The sequence below is a fragment of the Protomyctophum parallelum genome, assembly GCF_964188405.1.
Source record: "Protomyctophum parallelum genome assembly, chromosome: 6".
In the NCBI taxonomy this organism is placed as follows: Eukaryota; Metazoa; Chordata; class Actinopteri; order Myctophiformes; family Myctophidae; genus Protomyctophum; species Protomyctophum parallelum.
In genome coordinates this window covers 15,850-39,802 of record NC_139701.1, presented here as the reverse complement: position 1 = coordinate 39,802, position 23,953 = coordinate 15,850, and the positions used below count along the sequence as shown (strand labels likewise).

At 44.7% G+C, this 23,953-nt stretch overlaps 1 protein-coding gene across 1 annotated transcript in view; it reads right to left on the bottom strand.

Moving 5' to 3' along the window:
- Positions 1–23,019, bottom strand: part of LOC310860836 (uncharacterized protein) — a gene marked incomplete at its 5' end in the record, with an annotated part of 140,345 nt that extends 117,326 nt beyond the window's left edge. Inside the window, 11 exons of the mRNA XM_083768026.1 lie at positions 217–1,599; positions 1,912–1,970; positions 5,236–5,352; positions 6,954–7,070; positions 9,055–9,171; positions 10,314–10,430; positions 11,550–11,666; positions 13,032–13,187; positions 17,827–17,943; positions 21,765–21,878; positions 22,853–23,019. Coding sequence (XP_083624152.1) covers positions 217–1,599; positions 1,912–1,970; positions 5,236–5,352; positions 6,954–7,070; positions 9,055–9,171; positions 10,314–10,430; positions 11,550–11,666; positions 13,032–13,187; positions 17,827–17,943; positions 21,765–21,878; positions 22,853–23,019 — 2,581 coding nt within the window. The remainder of the gene's footprint in view (positions 1–216; positions 1,600–1,911; positions 1,971–5,235; positions 5,353–6,953; positions 7,071–9,054; positions 9,172–10,313; positions 10,431–11,549; positions 11,667–13,031; positions 13,188–17,826; positions 17,944–21,764; positions 21,879–22,852) is intronic.
- Between the last annotated feature and the right edge of the window lie 934 nt (positions 23,020–23,953).

Here is a 23,953-nt window from a genome sequence, read left to right as displayed (position 1 = left end):
CACCACCTCCTCCTCCTCCTCCTTCCATACTCTTCAGGGATTCTTCCATGGCTCTCTGCAGGATGACGACGTCTTCTTCTTCTTCTCCTCCTCCTCCTCCTCCTCCTCCTCCTTCCATACTCTTCAGGGATTCTTCCATGGCTCTCTGCAGGATGACGACGTCTTCTTCTTCTTCTCCTCCTCCTCCTCCTCCTCCTCCTCCTCCTCCTTCCATACTCTTCAGGGATTCTTCCATGGCTCTCTGCAGGAAGACGTCTTCGTCGTCTTCTTCGTCTTCTTCGTCTTCTTCTTCTTCTTCTCCTCCCAGGAATGTCTTCAGTACCTCCATGTTCTTCTGTGTGAAACAGTGCATCAGGTAGACTGCAGCCAGGAACTCCTGGATGCTCAGATGAACAAAGCTGTAGATCTTCCTCTGAGATCGAACGGTCTCTTCTTTGAAGATCTCTGTGCACACTCCCGAGTACAGCGCGGCGTGGTTCACATCGAGACCACACTCTTCCAGGTCTTCTTGGTAGAACGTGATGCTGCCTTTCTTCAGATGTACAAACGCCAGCAGGCACAGCATCAGAAGAACATCCCTGTCAGTCTCGCCATACATCATCATCATCTTTTTTATCATGATCGATATGAACTGGCTGAACATCCCGGTCAGGCTCTTGGGCAGCTGTCCTGTCTTGCCTGTCTTCACCAGGTCCTCCACAACGGTAGCGGTCATCCAACAGAAGACTGGGATGTGACACATGATGTGGATGCTCTTTGATGTCTTCACGTGTGAGATGATGGTGCTGGCCAGCTCCTCATCATCACTGAACATCTTCCTGAAGAACTCCTCCTTCTGGGGGTCTGTGAACCCTCGTATTTCTGTCACCATGTCAACGCATTCAGGAGGGATCTGATAGGCTGCTGCAGGTCTGGTGGTTATCCAGAGGAGAGCCGAGGGGAGCAGATTCCTCTTGATGAGGTTCGTCAACAGCAGGCCCACCGATGATGTCACCGTGACATCAGAGACGACGTCATTGTTGTCGAAGGCGTCAGAATCGACGTCAATGTTCTGGAATTTCAGCGGAAACCTGCTTTCATCGAGACCATCGAAGATGAAGCCAACTTTCCAGGCAGCGAGCTGCTCTGCTGTGAGCTTCTCTAACGTTGGATGGAAAACATGGATCAGTGAGAGAAGACTGTGCTGCTCATCTCGGACCAAGTTCAGCTCCCGGAATGCGAAGAGAACCAGGAGATTGATGTCTTGGTTCTCCAAACCTCTCGCCCAGTCCAGAGCGAACTTACGCACGGAGAATGTCTTCCCGATGCCAGCGATGCCAATGGTCAGAACTCTGCCGCTGGGCGTGTCTCTGCCAGGGAGGAGGGTCTTAAAGATGGCACGGCACTTGATTATGACGTCATAGAGGGTCTTCATGCTGGAGGCGGTCTCAAGCTGCCACACCTCATGTTGCTGATTAACCCCTTCACTCCCTCCCACTGATAGGTGGAGGTCTGTGTAGATGTCGGAGAGGGAGGAGGACTCTTCAGTGACGTATGCCACATGATCAAGACCGTCCACAGTGACCTTATAGACCTTTACATACTCCGGCAGACGGACATCTGATATGAGGAGACAATTAATACATGTTAAACCCATTATGCTTCATTTACAACTTTACATTGAACATACCATGTAATTAAAACAACTATGTATAATATATATCCTCCAGAAAATCTTAATTTGTAAAAGATTTTTATTTTAGAAAATTGGCTAAAATAAATAACATTTTAGTCTAAATGTATGTGTTTATCATCAGTATTTGGACATTGAGACAGGAATACCACGAGTATATTTAATCTGATGAGTCTGCTGCTATTTAAACATTTCATTCATTGAAATAAAATGTTAGTGTAAAATGTGTCCAGTCTTACTGTGTCCAGGTGTGGTTCGACTGAATGTCTTCTGTCCAGGTGTGTTTCTGAATGTCTCTCTGTGGAGATGAAGACAATAGAATATATACATATAGATGAAGACAATAGAATATATACATATAGATGAAGACAATAGAATATATACATATAGATGAAGACAATAGAATATATACATATAGATGAAGACAATAGAATATATACATATAGATGAAGACAATAGAATATATACATATAGATACATATGTATCTAACAGTTAATTTTCCAGCCGGGTAGCCGATGGCATTATCCGGTTAATTAACGGTTGTTGATTTTTTTAATTAATTAATAGGTTACCCCAAATGTAATATGCATTTATAGGCTACATAATTAAAGTTGGTAGACGAATGGTCTTTTTAAAAGACAAACAAAATGTTGTTAAAGCAACATTTAACAATATAAATAAATTGTTGCCTATATCAATAGGCGTTGTCATCAATAAACAACGCATCGCATCTGCATGCATGCATCTGCGCGTCTACAGTACAGAGGTCCGCCGGTTCTATTCCAAAACATAAATAAGTCCAGTCCAGATCTGAGCAGCCTATAGCCTAACTATGAAGCCACTGGACGCATCATGGGCTAAGCCTTTTTTAATTATTAAGGACGATCAGCATGCATGTCACCGTGTTCTGTTTCTTGACTTTTCGCTGACGAGAAACCCCTCAAACATGGATAGCACATGGCTAACTTGATAGCCGTAAGCCGTGCCAGTGTGGGGAGAACTTTGGGACATTGAGGGGGCAGAAAACAGCGCCCGAGCAGCGCTGTTCATGCAGCCTGGAGTGTGACAAGCTGGGCGGCGCAAATAACAGCAATTTTAGGCATGTGTGCAACATGACAACTGTTTTGTACAGTATTGTACAGTGACAACTACAGTCTCTGTAATGTTTATGTTGTACTATTACTAAAAACAATCTAAAATAAAGGGATTTAAGATCAGAACACGCATTTATTATTATGCAAATTAACCGTAAAGCTGATAAGCATACTCGGATATTTCTTAACGGTTGGATAACCGGCTAGCCGGTTACCCCCTGACATCGGGTATGGGCTCTGATGACGCAGAGGAGAGAACACGCCCCCAGCGCCCACAGCGGGAATCGAACCCAGGACCTTCTAGCTGTGAGGCGACAAGACTACAGACTGTGCCACTGTCCCCCCTCTTGGTTTTATTTTTGATAAAGATTTCAAACTTAATAAACAAATCAGCTCCGTCGTTAAAACTCTCTTCTTCCAAACATCGCCACGGTCAAATCCTACCTCCCCCTAAAAACAGCTGGAGATGGTTATCCATGCTTTGATTTCATCAAGAATAGATTATTGCAACTCTTTGTATATTGGCATCGACCAGGCGTCACTCAGGCGTTTACAGCTAGTGCAGAACACAGCTGCCCGCCAACTGACAGTCAGTATAAAATATGTTATAGTGTATATTTGTAATAAGTATCACCAATGGGGTAATAGCTGACAGGATGTAATATTTCAAATATCAATATTCATAATTTATGAATTTTGAATTATTAAAATAATACAATATAATAATTATATTGCTCACGTCACTGTATAATGTAACATGAGTTATTGGACAGACTTGCAATAAATATTCCAATCGGTACTTGTACTGTAAATGTTGAGATAGAATACACAACGACTTCTTAATGAAAATCATATAAATTTATTAAAAATCAAAATGTGTACAAACAATCCCAAAATTGACAAAGGTTTAAATGAACCCTTTTGATCATAGTAAGGTCAGGTAAAAGTAAATAGTGATATCTCATGAAACAAATAAAGAAAGAGAAACATGAAATAATAAAGAGGTTTCAAAATTAGCAGTTCTACATTCAAAATAACAATCTAACCTGCCCTGAACGCTACACTCAGTTGCCATTTTTTCATGTGAGATATGCTCGCCTGTGTTGTGGAGGAGACGTCAGCAGTGGATGGCAGGCCCAGGATGATGTAGCTGCATGTTGCTAGCCAGGGAGGCTAGTGGCTGGCGCCAGCCATTGTCTGTAGCTGTACATCATGTGGTAGCTGGGGCCGTGTGCTGCTGAGCTCGCCCGGGCGGCTAGGGGCAGCGGATGGCAGGCCCAGAAGGATGTAGCTGGGCGGTGGTTTTGTAGTCGTCAGAGGCAGCTTGCTTCCCCGGTTTCCCTCATCGGGATCAGCTGTGCGTTCTTGGTGACGCTTGGCTTAAGCTGACCCTCTTGAAGATTTGAACGGTAGAGAAGACTTGAGGTGTCTTATCCTCGCTGTGGTGTTCAGAGGCGTGTAGAGAGGAGCTGTAGTCAGTTCAGTTCTGGGTTGCCTCACGGTCTCTGGGAACCGGCCACTGTGGCACTGAGTCTACCCAGAATGGCTCCTCTGGTGTGGGGACAGAAGTCGACCCAGGGCCTGGTCAGTGAAGGAGAGCTGTGGGGGGGGAAGGGACATGTGTCTACCTTCCCTACTCCTTCACCAGTAGATGAGAGGTAGAGAGCCGGAAGAGAGAGAGATGGCTGCTTGGACAGCCATCTTATATCGAAGAGGCGGAGACTAGTGGTCCTTGTCATGCAAGGAGCTGCTGGATGTGTGTGAGCTGTCATGTGTGGCACTGCCCCTCTGCTTAAAGCCCAAAGTACTATTTCTGCATTAAACAGTCTTAGGGAACTCCTGTTAACACATCTGACTGAATATTTGGAATCAGCATGAATTTATACATGTGGAGATATCAAACAGTACAGCCGTATGTCAAATAGAAGTCAGGGAAGTCAGAAAATAATTATTTACAGACACACATCACATTAATTCAACACGATATATATATTGTTGAACCCCAATACATAGAAATATATATATGCATGGTTCAAAGGCATAATACGTGAGCAGTTTTATTCAAATTGTTCGCTTTCCATTGGAGAATATCAGAGAGGCCAACTCTGATATTGAGGGTATCCCCTTTGTGTCCTGCAGATGCTATCAGTATCCTGCATTCCAATGGGCAATAAAACTCGCATTACGTAGGGGTCCTGGTTCAGCCCCCCTCCCTTCTCTAGGAAGGTTTGTTTAGGTTGGTGGAACCCAAACTCATTCTCAGCACGCCAAGCAGTGTCCCTGAGAACATGGGGGTGGGGGGGGTGGGGGGGGGTGGTGGGGTTTGTGTACCGTGCCTGTAATGTGTTCATTGGTTATGAACAAAATCCATCTGTGTTCATATCTGTCCCGGCCACGCTACATATTGTATAGTGTTATAGTGTTACAGTGTTATAGTGTTGTATATATTTATAGGAGGGTTGACATACTGTGAATCAGGAGGTCCAGGTTCGTTACTGAAGTTAGGAGGATTTCCTGGTTTAGACCAGTCACTCTTCACAGACAGAAGGCTGGGAGTTGGAGACTCTGCTCTGTGGTGGACACTTCTGGAATCATACAGACAGAAATAACAATACATAAACAACAGAGACAGTGAATAATACTACTAGAAATAATACTAAGTAAATAACAGACAGTAATTAGCATAACAGTAGCTTGTATTCCATGTAGTACAAACGGTGCAATGGAATGATTTGCCCAAGGAGATAAAGACAAGTGCCTCTCTAAACACTTAAAACTTAGGTCAGGATTGAGAAGGCGTTTTTAGAATCCTGAATGGGTCTGTTGAATTGAGCAATTTAACAGTTATCTCTGTAACACATTCCGACCAGGATTACTGCATGTTTTTGTGAGGCTACCTACCCTAGGGGTCACGGGGAGAACATGTGAGGGTGCCTACCCTAGGGGACACGGGGAGAACATGTGAGGGTACCTACCCTAGGGGACACAAGGAGAACATGTGATGGTACCTACCCTAGGGGACACGGGGAGAACATGTGAGGGTACCTACCCTAGGGGACACGGGGAGAACATGTTAGGGTACCTACCCTAGGGGTCACGGGGAGAACATGTGAGGGTACCTACCCTAGGGGACACGGGGAGAACATGTGAGGGTACCTACCCTAGGGGACACAGGGAGAACATGTGAGGGTACCTACCCTAGGGGACACGGGGAGAACATACAAACTCCACACAGAAAGGCCCTTTCGCCAACCCCGCCTCGGGTATGGGCATTGATGACGTAGAGGAGAGAACACGCCCCCAGCGCCCACAGCGGGAATCGAACCCAGGATCTTCTAGCTGTGAGGCGACAACACTACCGGCTGTACCACTGTCCCCCCTCTTGGTTTTATTTTTGATACAGATTTTAAACTTAACAGTTTGACTGTCGGAAACGACTTACACAACTTTTAATCAACCCCCCTTCACTGCCGAGATTGTTGTATTACCTTTAGAGCATACGCTGAATTATTTGGGCTTTTAATCCGCGAAAATCGAGCGAAAAAACCTCCCCCCGTTTGTTATGATCGATCGTACCACCCGCCATCTTGCTACACCCGGGAGACGCAGCACAGGACCCTCCTCCATGAGGCGTTGAACCCCATTCGTTTACATTGGCCTCAATTTCCCAGAAGCCCTAGCAGCCCACAGCATGTGACGATTTCCGGTTTCTCATCACAACGGATGCATCTATCTATCTATCTGCGCGGCGAACACGGATTTTCTTTTTTTTGTTTACATTACGGCGGATTAAACACATAAAACAAAACTCGCGTATGTTGTTTATGGCAGCGACATTAACCTGGAGTAATCCATTCCCGGCACGGAAACTGGTGTACAAATCTGCTCCGTCGTTAAAACTCTCTTCTTCCAATCATTGCCACGGTCAAATCCTACCTCCCCTAAAAACAGCTGGAGATGGTTATCCATGCTTTGATTTCATCAAGAATAGATTATTGCAACTCTTTCTATATTGGCATCGACCAGGCGTCACTCAGGCGTTTACAGCTAGTGCAGAACACAGCTGCCCGCCTTCTCACCGGCACTATAAAATATGTTATAGTGTATATTGTATAGTGTTATAGTGTATATTGTATAGTGTTACAGTGTTATAGTGTTGTATATATTTATAGGAGGGTTGACATACTGTGAATCAGGAGGTCCAGGTTCGTTACTGAAGAGAGGAGGATTTCCTGGTTTAGACCAGTCACTCTTCACAGACAGAAGGCTGGGAGTTGGAGACTCTGCTCTGTGGTGGACACTTCTGGAATCATACAGACAGAAATAACAATACATAAACAACAGAGACAGTGAATAATACTACTAGAAATAATACTAAGTAAATAACAGACAGTAATTAGCATAACAGTATAGCTTGTATTCCATGTATTACAAACGGTGCAATGGAATGATTTCCCCAAGGAGATAAAGACAACACACTTAAAACACATGTCCTCACTGTATTGCATTACTGCTTGTTTTTTAATGTCGTTGCCTTGCTTTTCTTTTATTCTCCATTGTTCTGTAAAGCACTTTGAGCTGCATTTCATGTCATGAAAGGTGCTATACAAATAAAGTTTTATTATTATTATGTTTATTAAAGGGACCCCCCCCCCTTATAGGGCCATCAGAGATCAGGGGCTTATAGTACCAGTCCAGAACATTACACTACATTATTAATGTTATTATTTTCGTAATTGTTTGAGTGGTGCAACCACTCCCTTAATAAGGGAACTCAAGTTTATATTTAAAAGATTAAAACTGCGTAAGGTACTTTTAAGTTAAAAGGTGGTGCAACCACTCCCTTAATAAGGGAACTCAAGTTTATATTTAAAAGATTAAAACTGCGTAAGGTACTTTTAAGTTAAAATAACTTAGGGGCCCTGCCCCTAATTCATAAGGGGTAAAAGGGGACCACAGCCATGCAAAATAACATTCACAGCTATGAGGTTTGCGAAAGCTTGATCTGCATAATTATAATTATAGCAACAGTTGCTAAACTATTTGGATTGGAATTGGACAATCGCTTTTTGGGGTGGGATTCAGCGAAGCGCCAATTCAGGTGAGACTTGAGTTTAGTTATTGTATATTTAATTTTATTAGGGTGATTTTGTCACTGCAAGGGCTCAAAAACTTAGGTCAGGATTGAGAAGGCGTTTTTAGACGAATCTGAATCTTTTGAATTAAACAATTGTAACAGTTATCTCCTTAACACATTCCGACCAGGATTACTGCATGTTTTTGTGAGGGTACCTACCCTAGGGGACACGGGGAGAACATGTGAGGGTACCTACCCTAGGGGACACGGGGAGAACATGTGAGGGTACCTACCCTAGGGGACACGGGGAGAACATGTGAGGGTACCTACCCTAGGGGACACGGGGAGAACATGTGAGGGTACCTACCCTAGGGGACACGGGGAGAACATGTGAGGGTACCTACCCTAGGGGACACGGGGAGAACATGTGAGGGTACCTACCCTAGGGGACACGGGGAGAACATGTGGGGGTATCTACCCTAGGGGAAACGGGGAGAACATGTGAGGGTACCTACCCTAGGGGACACGGGGAGAACATGTGGGGGTATCTACCCTAGGGGAAATGGGGAGAACATGTGAGGGTACCTACCCTAGGGGACATGGGGAGAACATGTGAGGGTACCTACCCTAGGGGAAACGGGGAGAACATGTGAGGGTACCTACCCTAGGGGACACGGGGAGAACATGTGAGGGTATCTACCCTAGGGGACACGGGGAGAACATACAAACTCCACACAGAAAGGCCCTTTCGCCAACCCCGCCTCGGGTATGGGCATTGATGACGTAGAGGAGAGAACACGCCCCCAGCGCCCACAGCGGGAATCGAACCCAGGATCTTCTAGCTGTGAGGCGACAACACTACCGGCTGTGCCACTGTCCCCCCTCTTGGTTTTATTTTTGATAAAGATTTTAAACTTAATAAACAAATCAGCTCCGTCGTTAAAACTCTCTTCTTCCAATCATCGCCACGGTCAAATCCTACCTCCCCTAAAAACAGCTGGAGATGGTTATCCATGCTTTGATTTCATCAAGAATAGATTATTGCAACTCTTTGTATATTGGCATCGACCAGGCGTCACTCAGGCGTTTACAGCTAGTGCAGAACACAGCTGCCCGCCAACTCACAGTCAGTATAAAATATGTTATAGTGTATATTGTATAGTGTTACAGTGTTATAGTGTTGTATATATTTATAGGAGGGTTGACATACTGTGAATCAGGAGGTCCAGGTTCGTTACTGAAGTTAGGAGGATTTCCTGGTTTAGACCAGTCACTCTTCACAGACAGAAGGCTGGGAGTTGGAGACTCTGCTCTGTGGTGGACACTTCTGGAATCATACAGACAGAAATAACAATACATAAACAACAGAGACAGTGAATAATACTACTAGAAATAATACTAAGTAAATAACAGACAGTAATTAGCATAACAGTAGCTTGTATTCCATGTAGTACAAACGGTGCAATGGAATGATTTGCCCAAGGAGATAAAGACAAGTGCCTCTCTAAACACTTAAAACTTAGGTCAGGATTGAGAAGGCGTTTTTAGAATCCTGAATGGGTCTGTTGAATTGAGCAATTTAACAGTTATCTCTGTAACACATTCCGACCAGGATTACTGCATGTTTTTGTGAGGCTACCTACCCTAGGGGTCACGGGGAGAACATGTGAGGGTACCTACCCTAGGGGACACGGGGAGAACATGTGAGGGTACCTACCCTAGGGGACACAAGGAGAACATGTGATGGTACCTACCCTAGGGGACACGGGGAGAACATGTGAGGGTACCTACCCTAGGGGACACGGGGAGAACATGTGAGGGTTTCTACCCTAGGGGTCACGGGGAGAACATGTGAGGGTACCTACCCTAGGGGACACGGGGAGAACATGTGAGGGTACCTACCCTAGGGGACACAGGGAGAACATGTGAGGGTACCTACCCTAGGGGACACGGGGAGAACATACAAACTCCACACAGAAAGGCCCTTTCGCCAACCCCGCCTCGGGTATGGGCATTGATGACGTAGAGGAGAGAACACGCCCCCAGCGCCCACAGCGGGAATCGAACCCAGGGCCTTCTAGCTGTGAGGCGACAACACTACCGGCTGTACCACTGTCCCCCCTCTTGGTTTTATTTTTGATAAAGATTTTAAACTTAATAAACAAATCAGCTCCGTCGTTAAAACTCTCTTCTTCCAATCATCGCCACGGTCAAATCCTACCTCCCCTAAAAACAGCTGGAGATGGTTATCCATGCTTTGATTTCATCAAGAATAGATTATTGCAACTCTTTGTATATTGGCATCGACCAGGCGTCACTCAGGCGTTTACAGCTAGTGCAGAACACAGCTGCCCGCCTTCTCACCGTCAGTATAAAATATGTTAGTGTATATTGTATAGTGTTATAGTGTATATTGTATAGTGTTACAGTGTTATAGTGTTGTATATATTTATAGGAGGGTTGACATACTGTGAATCAGGAGGTCCAGGTTCGTTACTGAAGAGAGGAGGATTTCCTGGTTTAGACCAGTCACTCTTCACAGACAGAAGGCTGGGAGTTGGAGACCCTGCTCTGTGGTAGACACTTCTGGAATCATACAGACAGAAATAACAATACATAAACAACAGAGACAGTGAATAATACTACTAGAAATAATACTAAGTAAATAACAGACAGTAATTAGCATAACAGTATAGCTTGTATTCCATGTATTACAAACGGTGCAATGGAATGATTTCCCCAAGGAGATAAAGACAACACACTTAAAACACTTAAAACTTAGGTCAGGATTGAGAAGGCGTTTTTAGAATCCTGAATCTTTTGAATTAAACAATTGTAACAGTTATCTCCTTAACACATTCCGACCAGGATTACTGCATGTTTTTGTGAGGGTACCTACCCTAGGGGACACGGGGAGAACATGTGAGGGTACCTACCCTAGGGGACACGGGGAGAACATGTGGGGGTATCTACCCTAGGGGAAACAGGGAGAACATGTGAGGGTACCTACCCTAGGGGACACGGGGAGAACATGTGGGGGTATCTACCCTAGGGGAAACGGGGAGAACATGTGAGGGTACCTACCCTAGGGGAAACGGGGAGAACATGTGAGGGTACCTACCCTAGGGGACACGGGGAGAACATTTGAGGGTATCTACCCTAGGGGAAACGGGGAGAACATGTGAGCGTACCTACCCTAGGGAAAACGGGGAGAACATACAAACTCCACACAGAAAGGCCCTTTTGCCAACCCCGCCTCGGGTATGGGCATTGATGACGCAGAGGAGAGAACACGCCCCCAGCGCCCACAGCGGGAATCGAACCCAGGACCTTCTAGCTGTGAGGCGACAACACTACCGACTGTACCACTGTCCACCCTCTTGGTTTGATTTTTGATAAAGATTTCAAACTTAATAAACAAATCAGCTCCGTCGTTAAAACTCTCTTCTTCCAATCATCGCCACGGTCAAATCCTACCTCCCCTAAAAACAGCTGGAGATGGTTATCCATGCTTTGATTTCATCAAGAATAGATTATTGCAACTCTTTGTATATTGGCATCGACCAGGCATCACTCAGGCGTTTACAGCTAGTGCAGAACACAGCTGCCCGCCTTCTCACCGCCACTATAAAATATGTTATAGTGTATATTGTATAGTGTTAAGGTGTCATAGTGTTGTATATATTTATAGGAGGGTTGACATACTGTGAATCAGGAGGTCCAGGTTCGTTACTGAAGTTAGGAGGATTTCCTGGTTTAGACCAGTCACTCTTCACAGACAGAAGGCTGGGAGTTGGAGACTCTGCTCTGTGGTGGACACTTCTGGAATCATACAGACAGAAATAACAATACATAAACAACAGAGACAGTGAATAATACTACTAGAAATAATACTAAGTAAATAACAGACAGTAATTAGCATAACAGTAGCTTGTATTCCATGTAGTACAAACGGTGCAATGGAATGATTTGCCCAAGGAGATAAAGACAAGTGCCTCTCTAAACACTTAAAACTTAGGTCAGGATTGAGAAGGCGTTTTTAGAATCTTGAATGGGTCTGTTGAATTGAGCAATTGTAACAGTTATGTCTTTAACACATTCCAACCAGGATTACTGCATGTTTTTGTGAGGGTACCTACCCTAGGGGTCACGGGGAGAACATGTGAGGGTACCTACCCTAGGGGTCACGGGGAGAACATGTGAGGGTACCTACCCTAGGGGACACGGGGATAACTTGTGAGGGTACCTACCCTAGGGGACACGAGGAGAACATGTGAGGGTACCTACCCTAGGGGACACGGGGAGAACATGTGAGGGTACCTACCCTAGGGGACACGAGGAGAACATGTGAGGGTACCTACCCTAGGGGACACAGGGAGAACATGTGAGGGTACCTACCCTAGGGACACTGGGAGAACATGTAAGGGTACCTACCCTAGGAAACACAGGGAGAACATGTGAGGGTACCTACCCTAGGGGACACTGGGAGAACATATAAGGGTACCTACCCTAGGGGACACCGGGAGAACATGTGAGGGTACTATACCCTAGGGGAAACGGGGAGAACATGTGAGGGTATACCTACCCTAGGGGACACGGGGAGAACATGTGAGGGTACCTACTCTAGGGGACACGGGGAGAACATGTGAGGGTACCTACCCTAGGGGACACGGGGAGAACATGTGAGGGTACCTACTCTAGGGGACACGGGAAGAACATACAAACTCCACACAGAAAGGCCCTTTCGCCAACCCCGCCTCGGGTATGGGCATTGATGACGTAGAGGAGAGAACACGCCCCCAGCGCCCACAGCGGGAATCGAACCCAGGACCTTCTAGCTGTGAGGCGACAACACTACGGACTGTGCCACTGTCCCCCCTCTTGGTTTTATTTTTTGCTAAAGATTTTAAACTTAATAAACAAATCAGCTCCGTCGTTAAAACTCTCTTCTTCCAATCATCACCACGGTCAAATCCTACCTCCCCTAAAAACAGCTGGAGATGGTTATCCATGCTTTGATTTCATCAAGAATAGATTATTGCAACTCTTTGTATATTGGCATCGACCAGGCATCACTCAGGCGTTTACAGCTAGTGCAGAACACAGCTGCCCGCCTTCTCACCGGCACTATAAAATATGTTATAGTGTATATTGTATAGTGTTATAGTGTATATTGTATAGTGTTACAGTGTTATAGTGTTGTATATATTTATAGGAGGGTTGACATACTGTGAATCAGGAGGTCCAGGTTCGTTACTGAAGAGAGGAGGATTTCCTGGTTTAGACCTGTCACTCTTCACAGACAGAAGGCTGGGAGTTGGAGACTCTGCTCTGTGGTGGACACTTCTGGAATCATACAGACAGAAATAACAATACATAAACAACAGAGACAGTGAATAATACTTGTAGAAAAGAGTCATCCTGGTGAGCAGCAACAACCCTCCCCTGGCCTATTCCATGTGTTGGACCCACCCACCTCACGTGCTGTCACTCCCTCTCAATCACTAATCACACCTGCTCTCACTCACTCCTCAATCAGTGGCCAGCTACATATACTGCCTGAGTGCTTGTCCATGCAGTCATGTTTGGAAGCAGCAGCAGCAGCAACCAGCGGAGAGCCCTCTGCTCTGGAGTCTCAGCAGGCCACGGTTATGCGTCACTGAAGTGAGTCCAGTTAATTCATGAATGCATATGTTGTACTTATTGGGCTTGGGATGGATATACTGTCTATTATAGCTACATGTTTGCCTTGCAGCTCATAGCATAGGTGTGTTTGTAGCTACTTGCTTGCCTTGAAGCTCATTGAAGCTCATAGTATAAATGTTTGTGTAATGCAAATGCACATGTGCTTGGCCTATTGTGAACGTCAGGGAAATGCAATGATTACAGACTTAGGAGAATATTCACTTGGTGTATTGTTTAAATGTGGTTGAATTGTATAATAATTATGTGTTTCTATCTTTCATAGTTCAAAACCATAACCGTGATGCCTCACCACCTCCTTGCTCAATAAATGCGTGTCTGTGCAATGGAAATAAAAGGCTCAAACGGAATCTCCTTGTCTACCCATTCTTGCCGATGCACCATGATGATGTGAATAGTCCATGAGCCAGGCTCGACCTATCCCTACCTAACAAGTGTACTAGAAATAATACTAAGTAAATAACAGACATTAATTAGCATAACAGTAGCTTGTATTCCATGTAGTACAAACGGTGCAATGGAATGATTTGCCCAAGGAGATAAAGACAAGTGCCTCTCTAAACACTTAAAACTTAGGTCAGGATTGAGAAGGCGTTTTTAGAATCTTGAATGGGTCTGTTGAATTGAGCAATTGTAACAGTTATGTCTTTAACACATTCCGACCAGGATTACTGCATGTTTTTGTGAGGGTACCTACCCTAGGGGTCACGGGGAGAACATGTGAGGGTACCTACCCTAGGGGACACGGGGATAACTTGTGAGGGTACCTACCCTAGGGGACACGAGGAGAACATGTGAGGGTACCTACCCTAGGGACACTGGGAGAACATATAAGGGTACCTACCCTAGGGGACACGGGGAGAACATGTGAGGGTACCTACCCTAGGGGACACAGGGAGAACATGTGAGGGTACCTACCCTAGGGGACACGGGGAGAACATGTGAGGGTACCTACCCTAGGGGACACCGGGAGAACATGTGAGGGTACCTACCCTAGGGGACACGGGGAGAACATGTGAGGGTACCTACCCGAGGGGACACGGGGAGAACATGTGAGGGTACCTACCCTAGGGGACACGGGGAGAACATGTGAGGGTACCTACCCTAGGGGACACCGGGAGAACATGTGAGGGTACCTACCCTAGGGGACACCGGGAGAACATGTGAGGGTACCTACCCTAGGGGACACTGGGAGAACATATAAGGGTACCTACCCTAGGGGACACCGGGAGAACATGTGAGGGTACCTACCCTAGGGGACACCGGGAGAACATGTGAGGGTACCTACCCTAGGGGACACGGGGAGAACATGTGAGGGTACCTACCCTAGGGGACACGGGGAGAACATGTGAGGGTACCTACCCTAGGGGACACCGGGAGAACATGTGAGGGTACCTACCCTAGGGGACACCGGGAGAACATGTGAGGGTACCTACCCTAGGGGACACTGGGAGAACATATAAGGGTACCTACCCTAGGGGACACGGGGAGAACATGTGAGGGTACTATACCCTAAAGGAGACACTGGGAGAACATGTGAGGGTACCTACCCTAGGGGACACGGGGAGAACATGTGAGGGTACCTACCCTAGGGGACACGGGGAGAACATGTGAGGGTACCTACCCTAGGGGACACTGGGAGAACATATAAGGGTACCTACCCTAGGGGACACCGGGAGAACATGTGAGGGTACCTACCCTAGGGGACACCGGGAGAACATGTGAGGGTACCTACCCTAGGGGACACCGGGAGAACATGTGAGGGTACCTACCCTAGGGGACACCGGGAGAACATGTGAGGGTACCTACCCTAGGGGACACGGGGAGAACATGTGAGGGTACTATACACTAGGTGTATATGTGCTTAAGGACTGTAGGGAGCAGCTCAGCCCTGTACTGAGACACATGTTCCAGGTATCTCTAGATACACACTATGTACCAAAAGCGTGGAAGACCTCGCTTATAGTTCCAGTGCCGAAAATGTCCAATCCCAAAGTCCTTAACGACTATCGGCCAGTTGCCTTGACAACATTGTTAATAAAGAGCTTGGAGCGCATTATCTTAAATAACCTCCTTAATAATGTGCAACATGAAATGGACCCCTTGCAATTTGCATATAGAAAGGGGAGGGGCACTGATGATGCTCTTCTTCTTATGCTTAATAAAATCTACTACCATCTAGATAAACCTCAAAAGAAACGATATGCTCGGGTACTCTTTGTAGACTTCTCCTCTGCGTTTAACACAATGAGACCTCATATTTTGATGAGGAAACTCTTTGATATTTGATATGGGTGTTAACACCAATATCATCAGGTGGGTGGAGTCATTCCTGACTGAGCGGGTACAACAGGTCAAGGTGAATAAAGCAATATCTCTCCCCATTACGACCAACACGGGGGCTCCGCAAGGGAGCGTGATTTCACCGGTATTGTTCACGCTGTACACAAGAGACTGTAGGAGTGAGTCAGACAACACCTGTATTGTTAAATTCGCAGACGACACAGCTATTGTTGGTCTGACTGAGGATGATGAGATAAGCTATAGAAGAACAGTGGACGAGTTTGCCGGTTGGTGCAGGAGTAACTTCCTCCAGCTTAATATCAAAAAGACTAAGGAGGTCATATTGGACCTTAGGACTGGTGCCCATGCACACCAGGAAATAGTCATTGGTGGGGATGGGGTAGTGATTGTGGACGAATATAAGTACTATAGGGTACAACGATCGATTCCAAGCTGACATGGAATTCCAACACTCATTCCATCTACAAGAAAGGTCAGCAGAGGCTGCATTTTATGCGCAGACTGAGACAGTATAACGTTGAAAAAAATATCATGGCACTTTTTCATCGATCCTTTGTGGAGAGTGCATTGACATTTTGTTTTGTTTCATGGTATGGCTCATTATCATTGGTTAATAAGAACAAACTCCATAAAATCATCAGCGTGTCCAGTAAAATAGCTGGGGTACGATTTGAGAGTATGACCTCAATGTATGAGACCCAATGGGTACTCAGGAAGGAGAAAGCTATTACTAGGGACAACACACACCCGTTACACAGCCAATACCATCTTTTACCATCAGGGCGACGGTATATGGTACCTTCCCTGCAGGCTAGGGCCTCAAGATGGTTTGTTCCCATAAGTATAGGGCTTATGAACAAACAGCCCCATCTCAGTTCCGTGCATAAAGTGTGATGTGATGCCTCTTGGAACTATGACTGGTGGCCTTCTGTTGGCACTGTTTCTTTATTGTCTATGTACTGTGTGATCTGTTTGTTTGCATGTTTTATGTATATCCTGATGACTGCTGTGCACAAAACAAATTTCCGAAAGGACAAATAAAGTATCTATCTATCTATCTATCTATCTATCTAGGGGACACGGGGAGAACATGTTAGGGTACTATAGGGGAAACGGGGAGTACATGTGAGGGTACTATACCCTAGGGGACACGGGGAGAACATGTGAGGGTACCTACCCTAGGGGACACGGGGGGAACATGTGAGGGTACCTACCCTAGGGGACACGGGGAGAACATGTGAGGGTACCTACCCTAGGGGACACGGGGAGAACATGTGAGGGTACCTACCCTAGGGGACATGGGGAGAACATGTGAGGGTATCTACTCTAGGGGACACGGGGGGAACATGTGAGGGTACCTACCCTAGGGGACACGGGGAGAACATGTGAGGGTACCTACCCTAGGGGACACGGGGAGAACATGTGAGGGTACCTACCCTAGGGGACATGGGGAGAACATGTGAGGGTACCTACCCTAGGGGACACGGGAAGAACATACAAACTCCACACAGAAAGGCCCTTTCGCCAACCCCGCCTCGGGTATGGGCTCTGATGACGTAGAGGAGAGAACACGCCCCCAGCGCCCACAGCGGGAATCGAACCCAGGACCTTCTAGCTGTGAGGCGACAACACTACCGACTGTGCCACTGTCCCCCCTCTTGGTTTTATTTTTTATAAATATTTCAAACTTAATAAACAAATCAGCTCCGTCGTTAAAACTCTCTTCTTCCAATCATCGCCACGGTCAAATCCTACCTCCCCTAAAAACAGCTGGAGATGGTTATCCATGCTTTGATTTCATCAAGAATAGATTATTGCAACTCTTTGTATATTGGCATCGACCAGGCGTCACTCAGGCGTTTACAGCTAGTGCAGAACACAGCTGCCCGCCTTCTCACCGTCACTATAAAATATGTTATAGTGTATATTGTATAGTGTTATAGTGTTGTATATATTTATAGGAGGGTTGACATACTGTGAATCAGGAGGTCCAGGTTCGTTACTGAAGAGAGGAGGATTTCCTGGTTTAGACCAGTCACTCTTCACAGACAGAAGGCTGGGAGTTGGAGACTCTGCTCTGTGGTGGACACTTCTGGAATCATACAGACAGAAATAACAATACATAAACAACAGAGACGTTCTGATTCAACGTATTGATGCTGGATGGACTGGAGGCTCCCTCTCTGCTCAGGAAAAGAACTAACCCAATGCACTTTGCACATTTTGTAGTTAAACGATTTTAGTATTGGTTGTAGTGTTATTGTTTCTTTTGTAGTTTAGTTTAGATTCTAGGAGTATTTTAGAGTAGTAGGCTATATTGTATTTTACGGCCATCTTAGAGCGCCGCTGTATAGGACAATAAACATAGGCCTATGTTATCTTTTTCATCCATGATTCAGTGTCAGTCTCTCTCCGCCTATTTATGGTTATTGCTCTCTTACCTGATAAAACGTGAACCTAGTGTGCCCTTGAACAAACTAAAGCTAAGAATAAGAACAACAAAAGAGTTTCCGTTGCTCTTCAATTAATAAGACGGTGGCATAGTCCCAGGTTTATTCACTCAATAGGGTTGTACAACATTGATACCTTTCACACTTTCAATAGTGCACCTCAAATAATTAATGTCTTATAAAGTAATAAACGATAATACTGTGTGGCTGATTCGGCCTTGGTCACAATTACACCAGTTTCCCTGAATAACACAGGACCTAATCTCCTTTACACCTGTGCGTACATTTTCGTTGTGAATGATGACCAGGGTGTACTATATTGTATAGTGTTATAGGTCCTCATTCACAATGGAAATGTACGCACAGGTGTAAATGAGATTAGGTCCCGTGTTATTCAGGGAAACTGGTGTAATCACTTCATTTGTGCGGATCGCCGGATGTACCCGTTCCGCATTTTTCCCAAGCGATTCGCCTGGTGTCGCCTGGTTTGATGGAACATCCACGCCCATTCCACACCATATAAGGCAACAGGAAATATCAAAATACGTCATCATAGCCTGCACAGATCAAGTTATACAACAGTGAACCGCGATGAGCTTGTAGAGCAGTTAATTTTGACAGGCAGGTCTCTGCACGGACAGATCTTCAAGCAAACAGCACAAGTTATATGTAGGCCTATATAATTATAAACAAAACTTGCCAACTTGGCACGCATTGCTTCAATCCTTGTTAAATAAGTTAATAAATTACGTGAATAAGTTAACTGATACAGTTACTGTTACTTTCACTGTTTCACATAATGAGAAAGAAGTTAATTTGTACAGTTCACCGCACGACCAAATGCCCTTACTGATGAATTGCCATGCACTGCAGGGTTATAAAATCTGATCATTTTTTTTGATTATTTGATTTATTGATTACTGGGGTGATTGATGAGGCGTGAGCTTAACGTGAGTTCAGTGGACAGGCATTTATGTGGATTCCCACATTAATTCGGAATTCATGGATATCTCTGTGAACTTGATGGTGACGTTGGTTGGTCGGAAACTCCGCAAATTGCTCCGCCACCTCTCACTATGGCGTAGAGGGCGTACTCTGGACTCATTCAGTCAGGCAGTGGCAACCCCAGAGTACTTTTCTCCACAATAAACAAACTACTCAAACCAATCAAGAATTTAATTTAAAATACTCACCACAACCAGGCCCCCCTCTACCTCTCTGAACTCATCAACCGCCATGTCCCCTCCCGCTCCCTCAGGTCAAGCACTGCCAACCAACTGGAACCCCACAGATCCAACAAACGGACATGGGGAGACAGACCGGGCCTTCGCAGTGGCTGCCCCTTCTCTTTGGAACTCACTCCCAACCCACATCAGAGCTGCCCCCCCCCCCACCTTCCAAATGTTCAAAAGCACACTCAAAACCCACCTTTTCAAACTGGCTTTCCCTACATAACCCCCCCACACACACACACACACACACACACACACACACACACACACACACACACACACACACACACACACACACACACACACACACACACACACACACACACACACACACACACACACACACACACACACACACACACACACACACACACACACACACACACACACACACCTTCTTGTTTGTCCCTCTTTTGATTTTGATCTCTAGTTTTTAACCTTTTTAAATAGTTTTCTAATAAATATGTCTGTACCTCTTTCTGTAAAGCGACTTTGGGTACCCAGAAAAGCGCTATATAAATCTTATATATTATTATTATTATTATAGAAGGCATGTACGCTTGCGTATATTTATTCAGAAGGCTTTAGTCTTCATGATGAATCAATAAATGGTTCCCAAATCTCAGATAAAATATGTAGGCATGTGTCCCCAACATATTGGTCGGTCAGCACATAAAAAAATTATAGCCTATATATATATAAAAGCTGAGTGCACTAGTATGCCTAAATGCATGCATTCTAGAGGCAAGTTAGCCTAGAGTCCCATACAGAAACTGCCCCTGCAAGCCCGACACCTTTTTATTTATTTATTAGGATATTTCTAGCATGCGCGATTGCGCTGCTCACTTGACAGCTTTCTACTCGCAGTGCAACGCGTTGTGAGCTTGTAGATCGGCTCTCACTGACTCGCGCTGCATGTTAAAAAACAAACTCACAATTATAATAAGAACATACACTTATCTGCATTCTGCACTGTACGGATCCAACGTTGTTTAGTGTAGTAATGCCTGCAGTAGGCCTACAGTATTTAAATTGTTTGGTTATGGAGCTCCTTTGAGTCAGTCTGACTGTCATAGTTTTAAGCCAGCTCACCTTAATTATAATATGGGCAACTGTAGCTGTGTAGGCTGTACATCATCATGAGATCAATCAAGTTTGGTGACAAATGTCCCGCAAATCATTGTAATGACGACATCATGCAATGAACCTGCACTTAGGCTGACAAAGAGGATATCGGCTACCCGCCGTATATGGTTGAGCATTTAAATAGCTATATGCCTACGTGTCCATGATCAGAACAAATCCATTCTCCACATGGCATTCAGACAGATGACAGTGAGATGATATTAATCTATTCCCCGCATGAATCAATGCAGCAAAAAAAGTCTATTTTACTTCTGCAGGCGAGTGTGCAATAGTTCTTTTTTTTATAACCCTGCAGTGCATTCATCAGTAAGGGCTTTTATCATTGCCGAGTTGTAATATAGCATTTGGTCGTGTGGTGAACAGTACAAATTAACTTCTTTCTCATTATGTGAAAGTAACTAACATCAGTTAACTTATTAACGTTCTGACATTTAACAAGGAGTGAAGCAATGCGTGCCAAGTTGGCAAGTTTCGTTTATAATTATATACAACTCGCGCTGTTTGCTTGAAGATCTGTCCGTGCAGAGACCCTCCTGTCAAAATGAACTGCTCTACAAGCTCATCGCGGCTGTTGTATATAATTTAAAGCTTGGGAATCCTCTGTGCCGGCTATGATGACGTATTTCGAGATTTACTGTTGCCTTATATGGTGTGGAATGGGCGTGGATGTTCCAACTAACCAGGCGACACCAGGCGAATCGCTTGGGAAAAATGCGGAAAGGATACACTCAGCGATCCGCACAAATGAAGTGATTACACCACGCAGGTTCCCTGAATATCACGGGAGCAAATCGCAGCTTGATCGGACAGATAAATACGATATCATTACGCATCAGTTACACTGTGGCGTATTTCTCCTTTCTGAATGAGGAGAGGACCATAGTGTGTATATTGAATAGTGTTATAGTGTGTAATGTGTATATTGTATAGTGTTATAGTGTGTAATGTGTATATTGTATAGTGTTATAGTGTGTAATGTGTATATTGTATAGTGTTATAGTGTGTTATGTGTATATTGTATAGTGTTATAGTGTGCATATTGTATAGTGTTATAGTGTGTATATTGTACAGGAGGATTCACATACTGTGTGTGTGGAGGTCCAGGTTCATTACTGAAGTCATGAGGAAGTCCTTTAGACGTGTCACTCTTCATAGACATGTAGCTGGGTGTTGGAGACTCTGCTCTGTGGTACAGACTTCTGGAATCATAACATTGTTTGTGTGAATGACATTGTCAATTTATATTTTTTTTGTATTATTGTTACATTTCATTTTATGTATACAAGGGTAACATCTTTTAGTTTCCTCTCACAACATTGCAGCGAAAAGAAAACTAAAATTGCAAAAAACATTATATAAATTGTTATGCTGTGGTTTTACTAGGCATGTAAAAGACTGTAGTTACAGGGCCTGGCCAAGAGGGGGCACAAGTACACCAGATTAGGACTATAGGCAGTCAGTAGGAGGCAGAGCCATATGATCTTATATTTTTTATTTTTCATGTCCTCACTGTACTGCATTACTGCTTGTTTTTTAATGTCGTTGCCTTGCTTTTCTTTTATTCTCCATTGTTCTGTAAAGCACTTTGAGCTGCATTTCATGTCATGAAAGGTGCTATACAAATAAAGTTTTTTTATTATTATTATTATTATTATTATTATTATTATATAGATTGATCTTAAATCCCTTTATTTTAGTTTTATAGTAATAGTACAACATAAACATTACAGAGACTTTAGATGTCACTGTACAATACTTACTAAATATACAATACAATAACGGGTGATAGTTTAAACATGGCTTGTTGCATACTGTACACATACTGTACATATTACTGTTCACATACTATACATGCACACAAGCAGCCAGCCTGTCTACTGAACAGCACACTGATTTGTACCACTTCATTCACAAACTGCACACACAGTAACTTACAATCTGTAGATTAACTTTGAACAGGATTGATACAAAATTATTAGATGTTACGTCTTGTTTTTGTCATTCATGTAACTTAGCATGAGATCACATAGTTGTATTACAGTGTGTTGTGTATATAATGCTGCTGCATTGTCTGAAGTAAGCCACGTTTTACTCTTATGTACCTGTAGTGTACACAAGATGGAAGAATAAAGTACAGCATTGAACCTTGAATTGTATAGGAGGATTCACATACGTTGTATCTGGAGGTCCAGGTTCATTACTGAAGTCAGGAGGCTCTGCTCTGTGGATGAGATGTTTGTCAGCTCCCTCCTCCTCGCTCTCCTCACGGCGTCTCATCTCTTCTCTGTGGATGAGATGTTTGTCAGCTCCCTCCTCCTCGCTCTCCTCACGCCGACTCATCTTTGGTCTTCAGGAAACCTGTCAAGATTACAGTCACAATACAGCAGGAAACAGTCAATGCTGGCCTAGTCCAGGTGCATGCCACATAATGCCACATAATAGGCTCTTATTGTCACGTCAGCTCGTCGCTTGTTCGAGTCCCGTTGATGACGACCTTTGCTGCATGTCTCTCCCCTTCTCTCTCTCCCTCTTTCCTGTCTGTCTTCACTGTAACTATCAACAAAGGCACAAAAGCCAAAAACTCATCTTAAAAAAAGAGAGGAAATGTTTGCTGTTTGCAAAATCTCGGCCACTCCCTGACTCACACTGACTCACACAGGAAATACACTGTAGACAATCACATAATGTCAGTGTCTGAATGTAAATCGTTGCGGTTTGTTTATTAGCAGAGTTCAATCTGTGGAGTGGCTGAGATTTAGGGTATTGGAATTTGGTTCTAGGGTAAGATTTGATTTCAGCGTAAGCCAATCAGAGACAGACACAAACGTATGTTTTCTCATGCCAGTAAATCTCATTTGAATTGATTTGACATGAGTCGAGTCTTGCCTTCTGGGGAAAGTACTCACTCACGCACGCGCGCACTCACACGTGCACTCACGCACAGGCGCTGTCTGTCACTGAGGCATGCATCACCATAGTTGTGAGGTGATGCACAAAAGCTGTCATGTGACAACATTTCACATGGAAACCGGTTGTAACATAACACCACCGCTGTGTGTGTGTGTGTGTGTGTGTGTGTGTGTGTGTGTGTGTGTGTGTGTGTGTGTGTGTGTGCACACAGATACAGGGCACTAGGACAGCAAAGCACCTTGATGTGCTTTGACCTTTGTCCAAAAACTTGATGATATCACTTTGTATATAATCCTCCCTACTATAGAGTGCACTGACCATATAAGGTGTTCCTTATATGTCCCCAGTTAACCCCTGGGGTAAA